This window comes from Anticarsia gemmatalis, chromosome 13, assembly GCF_050436995.1.
Source record: "Anticarsia gemmatalis isolate Benzon Research Colony breed Stoneville strain chromosome 13, ilAntGemm2 primary, whole genome shotgun sequence".
In the NCBI taxonomy this organism is placed as follows: Eukaryota; Metazoa; Arthropoda; class Insecta; order Lepidoptera; family Erebidae; genus Anticarsia; species Anticarsia gemmatalis.
This window is the reverse complement of record NC_134757.1, coordinates 5,279,278-5,295,264: the sequence shown is the minus strand read 5'-3', so window position 1 is coordinate 5,295,264 and position 15,987 is coordinate 5,279,278. Positions and strand designations below refer to the sequence as shown.

Below are 15,987 nucleotides of genomic sequence, written 5' to 3'. Positions count from 1 at the left end.
ATTTATTACTCAAAGCATGCGTTTTGATAAAAAAGGCCATTATTAATAAATTAATTATTTAATTCTATTGTTTAATTATAGGTTAACAGTAACAATAGAAACTGAGGTAAAAAAAAATCTTCGTGCTGCAGCAATCCTAAAATTAAGTGTCTCTTTTCTATGATTCCAGAGCAGCGTCGCTTTAATACGAACCCGACCGATTATCGACATCAAGACGTCGATCCGACCATCGAACACAATCATAAACATCGACCCCACGAAGCGCGGCTGCGACAGAGATCCCGGCGCCAACTACACGTGCTTCCACTTCGAAGCTTGCTGTATCATCGAATCATTAGTTAAGACAGCACAGACGAACATACACAAACTGAACTACGTTATTGAGGCTGAGACGTTCCCTGGTGGAAGGAAATATTCTAGGGTGTTCTTCGATTCGGATAAGAACAATATTGTTAACAAGACTATTATGCTTGGAAAGGATGTTGAAGACTGCAGAGAGCATATCGTGTATTTGAAGAATAGTACTAGAGATATTCAGACGCCAATCAAGGTAACTAGCCATATAAATACTATTTTGAATTATAATTTAGGGAATCTTCTCCTTCAGGTGTTCAAGCCGCCCAAAGTTCACGCGCTTTAATTCTGTATCTCACTTGGCAACTACTTGGACTAACTTTTTCCAAGCTTTTTCAAATGTCAATGTAAAGTGTTCGTACCTAGCTGACCCGCGCAACTTCGCTTGCGTCACATAAGAGTCATAATTTTTCCCGTTTTTGTAACATTTTCCGTTGCTACTCCGCTTCTAATGACCGTAGCGTGATGCTATATAGCCTATAGCCTTCCTCAATAAATGGGCTATCTAACACTGAAAAAATCTTTCAAATCGGACCAGTAGTTCCTGAGATTAGCGCGTTCAAACAAACAAACAAACAAACAAACTCTTCAGCTTTATTATATTAGTATAGATTTAACACCCTGATCGCTTACCGATCAGTAAGTGCAACTTCCTAAGAACATCCTACACAACATTATCGTTTTCTACAGTCTATCGAGTTATACAACTAATATCATGCAAATCTTCTCTCCACAGTTCCAAGTGACATACATGCTGGTCCACGCGGAGCCCCGGTACTCGGCTCAGGGCACTCTACCCGATGTTGATCAGTACCCGGTACTTAACGCTACAGCCACCACAATGTTCAGTGCCAACTTCTTGAATGACTGCGGTACTGATGGAATCTGCGTCAGTGATCTAGTAGTAGATCCTAGATTACTGCTGCCGTTGAGTGAGTATCCTTTAAATATTCTTTAAAAAAGTGGTAGGTTTAGAAAAAAATGGCGAACAATAATTTGTTTCCTTGATTTAGACATTTCTGATACATAATTTAGGTCATTAAAATAATGTCATAACGAACTGTTGTGTACCTATCATTACGGTAGGTACACAACAGTTCGTACTACTAACAAGTATTTCTGTACTATTTATCATTATCTTCAGCATTCACTGTGTTTCTTGACCCACTGCCGAGCTTAAATCTTCTCCCGTTCACACAAGTCACTTATTCATTTTTATTTATATATCGTGTTTTGCAACGTTACAGCCAAAGACAACAAAACATATGCGCTAACTCTTGGCCAAGAAGAAGAGATCAAGCTGTCAATAGCTGTGGACAACTACGGTGAATCAGCCTACGAGACGCAGTTGTTCGTGAACCACCCTCCGAGTCTACACTACATTGCTGTTAACATTAGCGTAAGTGAACAAATAATAATGCACTCACAGTGCAAACTAAATAAAATATATTAAAGAATGATGATAAAAGTATTTTCACCATTATAACCTAACAAAAGAGATTGAGGAAAGGGTTTGGACGGATTTGGATGGTTTTGGGCCTGGGGATGGGGATGGGGATCTATGCTAGTTCAATTTAATTTCTTATTCTCTTTAAACTTACCATCTGATAATTAACTTCATAAAAAGAAGGAGAAATATTCCTCTATTCGTTGCTACTCAATAGCAAGAAATATTTCTAGTGACCGTTTGTCAATTAAAAATCACTGCTGGAAAAAAATGCAGTGCGAAATATTTCATAATTTACTGATTCTATTTACAGGATAAACACGTAATCTGCACTAGTTTAAACAAGACAACGGTAACGTGTATGCTGGAGAACCCGTTCAGGAAGCAAGCAGACGATTCTCCTCCAATCACGATGAGGTTTGACGCCCGAGCTCTGGAAGACAATGACCAGTCAGTCGTGTTTACTGTGTGGGCTAACTCTACCTCGAAGGAACTGCATCACGGCAAGAAACCAGTGGAAGTCGAAGCACTGGTTATTAAAAACGCTGAACTGTTAATTAAGGGGTAAGAATTTGTACCATATTATTTAAAATTAATAGCTCTTGCTGACGATCACGATGTGCTTTTAAATTAGGTTTTGATTGCTTAAAGTCATTGCAAAAATAAACAAACGCAAACGGTGAAATGACCCGCAGTGCATCATATCTTTTGCATGTATACAATGTAAGCTTGTTATGCGAGTCGGTCCTTAGTGAATTTAATAGAAATGATATTCTTTCAGCGTGGCGCGCCCTGAGCAAGTTTTCTATGGAGGAGAAATAAAAGGAGAATCTGCTATGCAATACTTTGACGACATCGGTACCAGGGTGGTACATACATATCAGGTAAGATCTGTCAATATTTATTGTTTGATACTTCAAGGAGCTACGCGTGAAAACTGAGTGTTATTTATTACCGAAGGCTTATCTAAGTAACCGATTAATTCCGTTTCTCTTTTGACAGGTGTTCAACGAAGGTCCGTGGCACGTGTCGTCAGTTCAGGTGGTGATCCAGTGGCCGCATCAGCTTGCGTCCGACGGCTCGCAGGGCAAGTGGCTGCTGTATCCTGAGGATGTACCCACAGTTGATGGGGAAGCTGGTCAGTTTTGAATTGATTTATTAATATTCTTCAGATTTCTTACTCATGAGCTCTTGATAATAGCATTGATATAGAAAACAGTTTAGCAGACTCTTTCTGAGATTTAAATTAACTATCAAAATGTAATATACTAAAACTCGTTTCCTCGTAATAACCTGACACTAGCAACAAGCAACAACATAAGTAACCAATATTATGTTCTTATGCTATTATTTTCAGATCAAAACGGTGAATGCTTCGCTCGAGAGACAAACCCTCTCAACTTGACCACACGCCCGGGTGCTCCGGAACCATACCTCGAGAACTTGGAAATGGACCCATTCCTTACATCAGGCAAACTCAGTGTTAGCTCCAGTGAGAAGTCACACAACGAAACAAGAAGAAAGTTCATTGAATACAGCAGTAGTAATAAAATTAGAAGAAAGAGAGATGAAGACGCAGTCAAAGCTGAAGCTTATACAGATAGGAAACATGTTATTAGCTTAGTAAGTGTTCTTTGGACACTATTATGGACACTATTATACCTGAGAGTGAACCTCATAACTAAGGAGACTAAAATAAATTCTTTATAATAACATTAAGTACATAGAAAAATATTTTTACTGATATGCCTTCGTATCCGCAGTTCGAAGATCCTCTTTTCCTAACGAACGTAATCTTTCTTTGAAACATGATTTCATTAAGTATTATTTATTTTCAGAACTGCCAGCAAAAGACAGCGAAATGCATTCAGTTCCAGTGCGTAATCTACAAACTAGGCCGTATGAAGACGAGTACGATCACAGTCCGAGCAAGATTATGGAACGCGACGCTCGTTGAAGAGTTTGCAAGAGCGGCGAGAGTCAATATAGCGTCGTCTGCGTATATCAGCATACCTGCACACTTTAATATTCATCAGAATAAACAGCAGGATGATAGAACTACGGTAAAATTCTTATGATTACAATTCCTTCGACATCTTCTCCTAGGAATTAGTCTTCATCTAGAAGTTATCCAGTTTCATATATCATAGCGCAAAACTATCATAACATACACTCGATGTATGTTTATGTTAAGTTTAAGTCAGGCGTAAAGTATTAAATTAATCGTTTGTATTTTCTACAGGTGGAGACGGTCGCATATCCAGACCTCAAGATAAGCGAGCCAACAGAAGTGCCACTGTGGGTGATCATCATATCAGTGATAGTGGGGCTCATAGTGTTAATACTTCTAATCATTGCGCTATGGAAGCTTGGCTTCTTCAAGCGCAGTCGGCCGGACCCCACGCTCTCCGGCAACTTGGAGAAGAACAACCACGAGTCCAGCCCGTTCATAGGACGGGACAGGAATAGTGTTCGATAGCCTTTAGACAACTTTTATATAGTGGACAGAACTTTAGGCGGCCCGTACGCCACACATGTGTGAATAGACTACGAAATTGGTAATGGTCAATTCAGAGTAAAAAGTTTTCGAGGTACTTTTTAACCCATGTTATTTGGACTTAAGCGACGCTACTGGATAAAAATTTCTTCGAAAACTGTATAGTTTTGCATGAGTAATGTTGTGCAAATCTATCATCGACGTTGGCCTCAATGTGCACAAGTATTTAGTATGTAATATCTCTGACTGTGATGTCTTCTTAGAGGAAAATTTGTGTGTATGTGATGTTCTAAAGTAATGGTTCTATATTTTGTTGATGTTGAGCACGGACATATTGTTTATTGTAATGCATTTCTTTAGCGTGTAATGTGAACATGTTCTAGATTGTTTGTTTATATATTCTGATGGATCAGGATCCGCAGACCTAATGGTAAAATACTAGAGTATTTTCAAGCGTAAACTTTTTAATGACTGAATTTGATATGAAAGAGAATAATATGCTCAAAAGAACTAATGCTAAAGACTGAATACTTTCTAACGATACCTATTATCATCAAAAAGGTAACATGATTGTTAAGATATGAGTACATAATGGTAATATGTAAACGAAAGCTAAATTTTCCGATCGTATATGTAAAAAATGTTTCTTACATTAAAATGCTCTAATATTTTTTTCATCAGGTCTGCGTAGACCCTCATGTATTATTTTTTTTCTGTAAATAAGTACTTGCCTTATTATTTATGATTAGTTTAAATGTCTACTTAATTCGACTAGATTTTTTACTAGTCACAAAATGTAATAATGTTATAATCTAGTAGTAGGCATACCTTAATACTTACGTATTGTCCGTATTGTAAGTAAAAATTGGTCACAATTTGTTTTGGACATAAAAATATACGAAAATTGTAAAAGCATTTAAAATACACTGTTGGTACTTAAATAATTTTAATATTTTTATTTGTACAATACACAATAATGTATTTCTTCTCCATATATTTTATTCGTACATAAATTATTCAGTATACATGATTATCTAAAATGAATTTGTTATTAAATAGGTGTATAAGTATAAGTATTGTAAATATTATAGTTTATTTCCATGTCATTAGATTTTTTACTAAATTTTCTATTTGCAAGTAGAGGCATACATTTACACGTTTTATATAAAATCGCCCAGTAACACTGCCAATGATCCTATCACTTAGTATTTTATATTTTTTTAATAAAAAGTTTTGACCACCTACTTATATAACACTGGTTGTGATTATTTCTGTTATAAAACTACATATTGATACCTACTTAATAGTACATAGTTTGAATAAAATTGTGCCATTTGAATTGATTCTATTTTATTTCTGTCAGAAACCTTTTTAATGAAAATTATACGCCTTAAAATAAAAACGGCATGACGTCACACTACATCATTGTTGGTACCTTTGATCTATTTTCAAAGAAGAAAAGGCTAATGGAAATCCAAATTAAAGCATTGCTACAAATCCTTAACAACTAAAATAGAACCCTAATATATATTAAGTTACAATACAAATCGTACCTATTAAATTACAATACAAAGTGTATTCATATTAAATGCAATAAATAAATGCACTGCAACATAAAGCTATACGGACTAGGAGCGACTTTTAGTGCAGGATTAAAGTGGCTTGTAGTAACTGCTGTGTAAAGACGGAGGTGATTTCTGAAACAAAAAATAAATCTTTATACTTATCTTAAAAGCAATACAATTTATCCACATTCCTAATAAGGTCTAAGCCCGTCATTATAATTAAAATAATACTGTAATATTAATAATAATAAGAGAAACTAGCAATTTTTATCAAAAGACTACATCTTCTATAAGAAATAATAATAGTTTTGCGCATACTGAAGACCGTACAAACAAAGGTCGCTAAATATTTCCTAATTTCATTCTTATATATTTTTACTTTACAAAAAGAGCACACAAGGCTCTTATTAATTTCGATCATATGCAAATCATATTCACGGTTTTCTTTAAGATTAATCGTATTAGTCTACAACTTGCAACTTGCAAATACAGCTATAAGTTTTATTATTATCACTACAGTCGGCCTAAGATCATATAAATCGATATTTTTTTCATCTTTTATCATATTTTTATACCGAACGTGTGAGGGCAATTCTGTTTAAAGCTCACATTAATATCAATCAAAGCTTGATTACGCTAATTACAATTTTAATACAAAAAGTAATTACATTTTTTACACCAATTGTTCAATCACTTACATCTTTTTTAACGGCCGACCAACAAAAAGTGCACAGTGATTTTTCTTTGTCGCTTACGTCATTTTTTTGAAGGCACGGTTGTTCCATTTCCCCTGTAAAATATACAAAAATATCCAATTAATTGTCCAAATTTATTGGCTCTGGAATAAAAAATAATAAATCTATTTAGATAAAGAACGGGATATAAGATATTGTTATGCTTATCTTCAAAATTTAAAATGACGAAAGCTTCGACAAATAGGAAACAATGAATAATGTTACCGTAATTTAAGTCAAGGACCATATAGGGCTATTCGGACAAAGCCTTTGATGTATTCACAATACGGAACTTAAACATCTCTACAAAAAATCAATAACAAATGCTGTCAGAACTAATGAAAATGTAAGTATATCAACAATAATGAAGTACGAGGTACACTACACGGCTGAGGTCACCTGCATCCGACGTTTGCGATTGAAGAAATCGTTCCTATTGCATCAGATTACAATTAGCCTCGGCCCACCTATTTCTTACGTACTTTAAGATTCGAAGTTCTTGAAAACCGGATCTAGAACAGCTAAGCGAAAGTGAACTTTATGTTACCTGTGTAGAGTTGATTGTCGAGATGAGTGATGTAGCTGCCAGCTAGGCGAAGGATCTCAATCTTGCTGAGTTTCCTGTCGGGTGGCTCTGTGGGGATGAGCAGCCGGAGCGTGTTGAACGCCGTGTTAACACTGCTTAGATATACAAATATTTTGATAACAATTCTATCAATTACATATTAGTATAATACCTACTAATTTAAGCCCTCGAGACATAGACGAGACCATTTTCTTATTATTTCGTTTATTATCGATTCTGAATGTTTATTAAGTCCTTAGGATTTGCGCGTAAGATTTTGATAATATGCATTTGAAAGTTGTAACCGAATATACAATAATATACATATATAACATTGCATAGTTTTTATTATGTTATTATTTTTTTTATTTGTTTATGAGTCCTTAAATAGAAAGGCAATATTGAAACATAAATTACTGTAAAAATGATTGACCTTTTCAATTAAAATCTGCATCGCAATGTCAGTAAGCATTACCTCTGCCGTGTTACGTCTTTATCCATTGCGTATTTTATACACGTATTACTAAATACAGTCATGAAAAGACGTCAAGTGATGTTTCAGATCTTATCTCGGTAAAGATACATATTACTTAAGTAATAAATTCAGCCTTGTCAATTAATAACATTCGTGAATATCACTGATGTGTGTGACTGGCTTCTGAAATGAACTGTGGCGAATTGAAATTTTAAAGGAAGGGGCAAAGTAAGATATTTTTTGTGCATGTGATCATGCAGAGCTTTTTATATTGTGATAACTCATATTTGCTACTATTAATGTTTCTAAAACCCGAAGAAATACAACTTTTATTTGAAACAATAAATTGTAGTATTTATTATTATATTATCTAGCAATTCGAAATTTACGTAATTATAGATTATTATAATCAGATAATTGCCTTTGCAAAATACACTAGGGTCCAGAAATGTACGCACAAAATATTCGCGATAAAATTAATATGCAATTTCGATACTAACTTTTGTGTGCGGTCCCTCTCACGCGCGTTCGCTTGACACCTCTGTTTCGCGGCAGGTTGAGTCTCTATATTCTGATAAGAAGTTACCGAGAACATGCGATGCTCCCATGTTTCTTCACACTGATAGTTTAAGAAATTCTCCATATTTTTTAACTTATGTATTAAAACTTTATCAAAACAATAAAATTAAGTGACTTTTCTAATAGTTTTTTGCAGTACAGTGATAGTATAGTCTGTTCGGTTGCAGGATGCGTACTAATCCTTAGTCGGATGGGCCCACTAATAAGTATTCCGATGGATATCGCTCATGAAGGAGTCATTTAGGAAGAACAGCGCGCGCCACTGCTCCGCTCTTAACCGATAATTGTATAAACAGATGGCTGCCGATGTCACAGGCCCGGACTCCATATGTGAGAAAGTTTACAAGTGGTTTGTCATACAAAATTTAACAGTTTTAGGGTGAATCATAAGTATTTTAATTCGTAAAGTGTAACAGTTATTAACTTCTACTGGTCTTTTCTAAATCAGCCTGACCTGATAAAATGGGTGAGTAATTTATTTTCTTCAGACAAGTATCTAGTTATACAATATGATTTGTATAACTTTACACTTTTCTGACTGAACCACATATTCTTGTCCAATTTACATAAAAAAATAAAAAAAAAATAAAAATCATTTATTACCAGTCCAGTATTACAAAATTATGCTTATATCTACGACAACCCCACTAGGCGCAGCCTGAATAACGTTTTTACCTTTTACTAAAAATAGCAGAAACCACTGTGAGCTTGCTTTGTTGGATACAAGGCAAGCTCGATGTTGTAAAATGAAACAGTCGTAGGATTCAAGTCCGGGCCTGGTGTGGCGAATGGGTGAGTTGTCATCAAGAATGTAAAACGCGGCTCGTTCCCCCGAGCTTTGTCTCTGTTGCTTTAAGCTAACTACCGCAATAAATATTTTTAATGGCGGTGATGATTGTCCAAACTAAATCTCAAGTTTAATTTGTTTAACAAAAAAAACCAATGCCTTGTTGTTATAACGATCACGAAGTATGGTTGTCATGATGGATACAACTCGTTAATTCAATAATATCAATTCATTTCAGTATTGTTGTCTTCTAGAATTGCTTAATTTCGTATCTTGTAGTCACTGTGCCGACACACCATAATTGTCCAGCACTAGAGCAATTGTTTGTCTATAAATCTAAAGCTTAAATGACTCAATCAAAGAGAGACATTATAGGAAATAAATACTCATACATACGATTGGGCAAAATATTTACGAAACAAAATAATACATACAAATTGTTTAATAAGCATCTATTAGTTATGTATGTTGTATTCAAATACGTTTACTATATCGCTTTGCAGCTAAGGGCTAGGCCCTAAGGCCAGTCCAAGCGTGATGTAAATAAATCAAGTTTTTATTGGAACACGTGTTTGCTTCAATATCTCACTGGTCCAGTTAGGAATGTGCCTCAGGGCGGTAATCACTCACGAAATGATTACAAACGCATAAAGAACTTCGCCCTAGTTCCTTGTCAGCAATCATTGGAAATCATTCATCATTGACCAATGCAGGTACTCTGGCTCTCGAATATTTGAAGGCAGTTCAATATGGGATTCGCTGCTGCTTGTATTCTTCTCCTTTTACGCCTTTTGAGGACTTATTTGCAGTACCTTTTACCGGCAGTAGTAACAGTGTCATGCAAATATTGATCAAAGTTTTATGTTATTCTCATAGCTATCCATTTAGCTAAATCTTTGGAGGTATTACGAAGTAACTACACGCACCTACAAGTTAGTACAACTTTGCAAAGAATAGTTTTTACAATTATAATCATAAGTTGGTCTTAGAATTACGTATTCCGCGAAAACTTAGTTAAATATTCTTCTCAAAACATGCATTAATATTCAACATTGATGTTTTCCCATATCTCACATTTCATTGAGCTACATTACTCAATTCATTCAACATGTTTTGCGTATGTTCGCGTCTCAAGGGGATGCGTGTGTCGTGGGAACAACGGTTAATTGGTTAAATTATACGATTCGAGTATGTCGACCGCAGAGCATTCATTCGTATTCATTACAACTGTTACGAAGTTCACACGAAAAAACAATGTACGATCGCGACTATAAATTGATTCTGTGAAGATGGGACTATGATTATGTACGATGATGGAGAAAAAGCTGCTTCTAGGATGTTTGTTTATTTTATTTACATTGTGGAAATGTAGTTTCACTATTTACAGTTTTGGATGTTCAGTTTCAGAGAGAGACATTTCATAAACTTTCGCAATGATATAAATAACTGTTATTTGCCAAAACGCATTTTCTCGTAACATGAAATAATAAGTAAACTTAAATCGCATAGGTCATTAGCTGCTCATCCTAACGCAACTGAGGACGCGTTGACCGGTGAAGCAATACCTGGTGATGTTCAGAGTCTGTTGGTTTAGTGGCGACGTCACGTCCCCCCCACCGAGGCGGCCAACCGGCGCGGGCGCACCACGGCCGAGACTTTCTCCTCGCGACACCTCTGCCGGTGAAACGAGCGTCGCCGCGAGTCGCACACGCAGCCGCGCGCGAGTCGACCGCCTTCGATGCTGGCGCGACAAACACACCACCTACCCACTTCCGCGTCCGAACAAAACGCTTTCGCTCCGTAAACAGTTTCGTGCGAACCATTCGTGTTTAATCACATTGACAAAGACAGTGCATGGGGTGTCGTGATCTAAACAAACAATACGATTTTTAGTAATAGTGATGCAGTTTTCTAATTAGAGGTGAGTCGAATTACCTTTCTACTATTCGTAGTCCATTCTACGTGAGATGACATTAGGTGATAAGGTGGGCGCAACGTTAGTAGTGAATGCAAGGACGCGATCACTGGCTACTGGACATCTAAGACACTCCACCGGTCACTGTCCCATATATCCAATTTACAGTAAAATTCAAAACATTTCAGTTAGAAAGAAACTAAGCAATTTGCATATAGATTGAAAAGTTTAAACAATAGTTCAGTCGTCCTTTTTTTTCACGTGCCTGCCTCACACACCTACAATATTTGGTTGAACAGTTACATTAGATGAACAGTTAAGTACGGACCGGTCTGGGTATGGCCGGCATTCTCAGATCAGCTGATTTGACGGATTAAGATGAAGCTGATAGGAATCACGGCAAAAACTTTAAGGCCAATAGAACCGCATAATGCATTAAAAATTAACAATCATAAAAGGCTTTTAGTGTTCAAGGATTTTGATAAGATGTGCTTCTGTAGAGGTATATTTACTCAATTTAGACGTCTAAATTATTCAAGCACCTAGTTTTGTATATTAATAATTCGTATTAGACTGTATTATTTTGTCCTATTTCAGCTGATACTGTATTTCCTTCTCATATATATCAACAAAGATACGTGACAAATCGTGAATGAGTGAGCAAAGACGATTGTTGAGCAACTTCGCTTGTCCGCTGTCGTATCCTTTGCAGAGTGCTCACGACTTTGCTTTTGTTAGACATAACATTATAATCGAGTTGTCAACTGGTTTTTTTATTTACCTTTATCTAGGAAACCTAAGATTTCCAACTTTAAGCTTTTATATCACTGAGATATGATAAGCATACACTTTATCAAACTTTGATTGATCAAGTAATGAATGGTTGGATTCGGTTGTAGTTCTTAGTACAATAGAAGACGGAACTATCGATCAAACTCAGTGTTACGTGAGATTATTAAGACACGAGTATCCGTGTATATTTCCGCGTGAATACACTCAGTAAGAGCCTTCGTGAATCCCAGCCGTTACGAGTACTTACGTAGGTAATCGTAAACTTGTATGGCGAGGCGAAATCCGTGTGATTCACTGCGTACAGGATCTTAGTTGACATCCTGCCAATGACCTATTACAATACGCGGCATGCCGTGTTGGAGGTCACTCAACGCATAAATAATATAATAAATGCATCGAGACAGTTATGTCACACTTTACTGTCTGTATTTATGATTGTTGTATTGATTCACGAGATCACATCAGTCACTAAGGCTTTTTTTCATTCAATGACACACGCGACGTTTAAGTTTTTGTGCGTTCTGATTCTTAGCAATTTAATTTCGTAGAAATAGTAATGAGTATTCCCATCTTTAAACCATTGAAGACAATGTAAATGAAAATGTTCGTTTTACCGGTAGAGACAATTACAAGGTGTATTATCCATGGTCCCCACGCTGGGTTTGCATTGATTATACGACAGATTGAAGATAAAAAATGTTGTAGATTTCAGGGGCCGAAACAGGTCAGTAAAGTCAGTAAAAGTCAGTATTTTTGGACCTGGTCAGTAAAAGTCAGTATTTTCGAAAATTGGTCAGTATTGTCAGTATTTTTCCAAATTCAATATACTTTTTTTGGTTTTCCTCTGCTTTTGGCCAATCCTACATTCTCGATTTGTCCAGTGATGATATCTGAGGGCTGGTTTGGACACTTTGTATATGTGGATGATCTACGTACATATACAGGGTGTAAATGACAGCTAACCGAAAACTTTACTGGTAAGTTTGTGACACTGTATGCGCGAAATTTACTCCAACGATATTTCTCGGAAATGATTGGTTCCCGAGTTAGTCATTTTTGAGCGTTCAATGTATAGTGAACAACGCGATGTATCTCCGCGCATGCCTACGAGACTTCTGGCGGCGGCGGCGCGCTGATCGACGACATGTCGCGACGCGTCGTAGGTACGTACGCGTACCACCACGTCTATGCGCTCACTAGTATGCAACCCTATCATTAGATAACAATCTTATGTATCGTTTATGGTATCGTAAGTAGGCCCGTATGTTACAATAGCTCATAGTAAAATTGTAAGCAGGTAGGTACCTACTTGGCTTACGTGAAATCAAACAATAATAGCAAAATGTAACCAATAATAAGAAAGTGCTAAAACATATTGTTATCAATGTCTATCAACACGCAAATACCTGGTGTATGGCGAGAGTTTGAGTACCTTTGGATCCGGACGTACAGGTGCAGAGCACGCCGTGCACTTCCACGTGCTTCACCATACATAACACATCAACATTTCTTCCTATTTACGAACACAACTGCACTTCGAAAACAATAACAACAAAAATAATAACAATAAAAACAACAACACAAAACCGAAACAATAACAAGTAATAATAAACAATAGTTCACACACGACACGACGAATAGGACATAACGAACGACACCGGTGAAGAGCTTCCGTCTTCCGCGAGCGAATTGCTCGAACTATCAAAGAGAGCCGCCGGCGCGGGCGCCTCTCCGCTCACTCGCGCCGCCCCTCGCCCGCGCCACCCGCTCCCTCCGCGCCGTCCGCCCGCGCGCCGCCGATTTGGTGACGAGCGACGAGTTAGTATCCCAGCGAGAGATTAGATTCAATAAAATATTGATGTGGCATTACTATTTTTACTTGTCACAGTTGTTACTGGTTGCATTGTAGTTTTATTCAAATACCAAATAACATTACAAACATTATTGATGTAAGTTTAAAATACTTTGATATTTATAACATAAAATCAGCTTAAAGTAAATAAAATAAACTCGAAACGATTATTTAATTAAACCATAAAAAATGTAGGTACATAACAATGATAACAATCAATATCCATTAATATTCTTATCAGAGAAACTAACTTATCATAATTCATAATCCCCGGAGAATTACTTAGCATCCATTTTGTCGCATCCCATCTATGTAACATCCACGCGCGGTCGCGGCGTCACGCGTCACTACGGCCATCTTCTTTTCGAGGCGCACCGCGCTTGTATGAAGTATGAATGAGCGTGTAAATATCGAATAGAAATTTGCAAGAACAAATGGAACAAAGCGACAATACATGTTAAATTGTTTATTAGAGATTTTTATAGCGCTAAAGAATATCAATAGGATTTTTTGTCGTTCTGTATGTATTTGTACGTGTAATAATAAGATATCACACATTTTAAATCTTATGAATTTACCTTTTATCGGAGAGCGGGATAATTATGTAATTTTCATTTTTAACATAGAACAAATACTAAGTAACGCTGCATACTAGTGAGTGTGAGGCTGACAGCTGTGTGCGTAATCGTGTGTCTGTGTGGCGCGCGTAGGTACGCGGCGTGACGTCGACCGTCGCGGCCGGCCGCCGCCGGCGCGGTGTCGTTGGCCGCGCACAGCTGATAGCGAATTTATACGTTGTTTTAATCCATTGCTGTTTTTTGTGGAAAACAGTAATATGACGGATTTTTTTTCATATTCATGTTGCATTATGTAGTATTAACGAAATAATACCAAAAAAAATTAAAAAAAACGCATAAAAAATCGGAAAAATCAGAATCATGTCTAAAGTCATTTTTTTTCGTTTTCGGTAGGCTGTCATTTACACCCTGTATATTTAAGCATCACATGACCTCAAAAATAGCATCTGTTTTAAATCAATATTTTTGGAGTGAAAACGTGTTTAGCGGCGTTGCGCACTTTTTTGGAATGGGTAAAAACTTCTCAACTCGTAAAAAATTCTTAAGACCTGATCGAAAATTCGTAAGACCTGATCGGAAATTCGTAAGACCTGATCGAAAATTCGTAAGACCTGATCGAAAATTCGTAAGACCTCATCGAAAATTCGTAAGACCTCATCGAAAATTCGTAAGACCTCATCGAAAATTCGTAAGACCTCATCGAAAATTCGTAAGACCTCATCGAAAATTCGTAAGACCTCATCGAAAATTCGTAAGACGGGAAGTTTATTAGAGATTTTGGTGTTTATTGGAGTTTAATGGAGTTTTTTTAGAATTTTTGGAGTTTATTGGCGTTTTTTTGTCCAATAGACTCCAAAAAACACAAATAAACCATTTGACTGCTTCCGTGGCGCAGTGGTTTAGGTCACCACGCCAATACCACTGCGTCGGGAGGTCGTGGGTTCGATTCCCACACGGAGCAATTATTTGTGCGATCCACAAATAATTGCTTCGGGTCTGGTTGTGCTTTGTGTCCGTTGTTTGTATGTTTGTAAAAAGTCCCCGCGACACAAGAGCAATTCTTAGTGCGGGAGTTGTCTTTTTTAACAAAAAAAAAAGTGTTTTTTGGAGTCTATTGGACATTAACACAATAAAAAGGCGGTGCTGGTTGTTTATGGGGATGGTGGAGGCCAATAACTGAAAATAAGCTTCATATTTCACACCATTCACCCAAAAAACGGTTTGGAAATGGTCAGTATTTGGTCAGTATTTTTGAATTTTTGGTCAGTAAAATCAGTATTTTCGATCATGGAACTTGTTTCGGCCCCTGAGATTTTTATTTTAAATTTCTGTAGTCTAAATTCGTTTTTGTAAACCCGCTTTTAAAGAGTTATGTAACTTATTTGATTTTATTTTAAAAAAATATTTTAAGCGAAAGATTTAATTTTAAGAGACTTAATAGTTTATGTTTTTTATAAAATCTGTACTATTTAATCCGATTTAAACTAACGAATAATATTAAAAATAACTTTAACTAATAAATTATGCAAACTTATTTCTTCGTTAATAATTAAATATTTATCAACTGATTATGTCGAAACTGGTTGACATTGTTTTAGTTGAGATGTAAATAATATGCCATCAAAAACATTCTGTAAAAACCTCAAGTCTCGCCGTAAAAAGTGGTGAGATCTATACAATACCAAGTCGATTAATCTATTTAGTCTCTACTTAAAGGACCTTCTTAAGTTATTACGTATGTTATTATCATGCCAATTAAAAAAAATACCTTTAAAACAAATAGACCGACCTGGCCATCGCATGATTTGATTATTAGTATGTATCACACTACACAGCACGACGAGAAG

At 36.4% G+C, this 15,987-nt stretch overlaps 3 protein-coding genes across 6 annotated transcripts in view; 2 read left to right on the top strand and 1 right to left on the bottom strand.

Annotated features, from left to right (window-relative positions):
• The window catches only part of mew (multiple edematous wings), an 86,883-nt gene extending 81,246 nt beyond the window's left edge, over nucleotides 1-5,637 (top strand). For both annotated transcript variants that reach the window (XM_076122010.1, XM_076122011.1), the window contains 9 exons: nucleotides 170-550; nucleotides 1,091-1,286; nucleotides 1,602-1,753; nucleotides 2,115-2,365; nucleotides 2,583-2,685; nucleotides 2,804-2,939; nucleotides 3,159-3,424; nucleotides 3,640-3,864; nucleotides 4,044-5,637. In XM_076122010.1, coding sequence (XP_075978125.1) covers nucleotides 170-550; nucleotides 1,091-1,286; nucleotides 1,602-1,753; nucleotides 2,115-2,365; nucleotides 2,583-2,685; nucleotides 2,804-2,939; nucleotides 3,159-3,424; nucleotides 3,640-3,864; nucleotides 4,044-4,280 — 1,947 coding nt within the window. In that variant the 3' untranslated portion in view covers nucleotides 4,281-5,637. The remainder of the gene's footprint in view (nucleotides 1-169; nucleotides 551-1,090; nucleotides 1,287-1,601; nucleotides 1,754-2,114; nucleotides 2,366-2,582; nucleotides 2,686-2,803; nucleotides 2,940-3,158; nucleotides 3,425-3,639; nucleotides 3,865-4,043) is intronic.
• A 68-nt stretch (nucleotides 5,638-5,705) lies between these two features.
• Nucleotides 5,706-14,711, bottom strand: LOC142977886 (transcription factor 15). 3 transcript variants are annotated; one of them, XM_076122014.1, is made up of 4 exons: nucleotides 13,143-14,711; nucleotides 7,145-7,275; nucleotides 6,562-6,653; nucleotides 5,706-5,995 (listed from the first exon to the last, which is right to left on the bottom strand). In XM_076122014.1, exons 1-4 carry the CDS (start codon nucleotides 13,202-13,204, stop codon nucleotides 5,951-5,953), a joined length of 330 nt encoding a protein of 109 aa, XP_075978129.1. In that variant the 5' UTR covers nucleotides 13,205-14,711; the 3' UTR covers nucleotides 5,706-5,950. The 3 variants fall into 3 exon arrangements, with proteins under 3 accessions (XP_075978129.1, XP_075978127.1, XP_075978128.1); XM_076122012.1 differs by lacking the exon at nucleotides 13,143-14,711 and adding an exon at nucleotides 8,138-8,958 and having other exon boundaries at nucleotides 7,145-7,278; XM_076122013.1 differs by lacking the exon at nucleotides 13,143-14,711 and adding an exon at nucleotides 8,138-8,958.
• The window catches only part of Duox (dual oxidase), a 48,059-nt gene continuing 42,733 nt past the window's right edge, over nucleotides 10,662-15,987 (top strand). The window contains exon 1 of the mRNA XM_076122007.1: nucleotides 10,662-10,924. The gene's annotated coding sequence lies outside the window, so the exon portion shown is untranslated. The remainder of the gene's footprint in view (nucleotides 10,925-15,987) is intronic.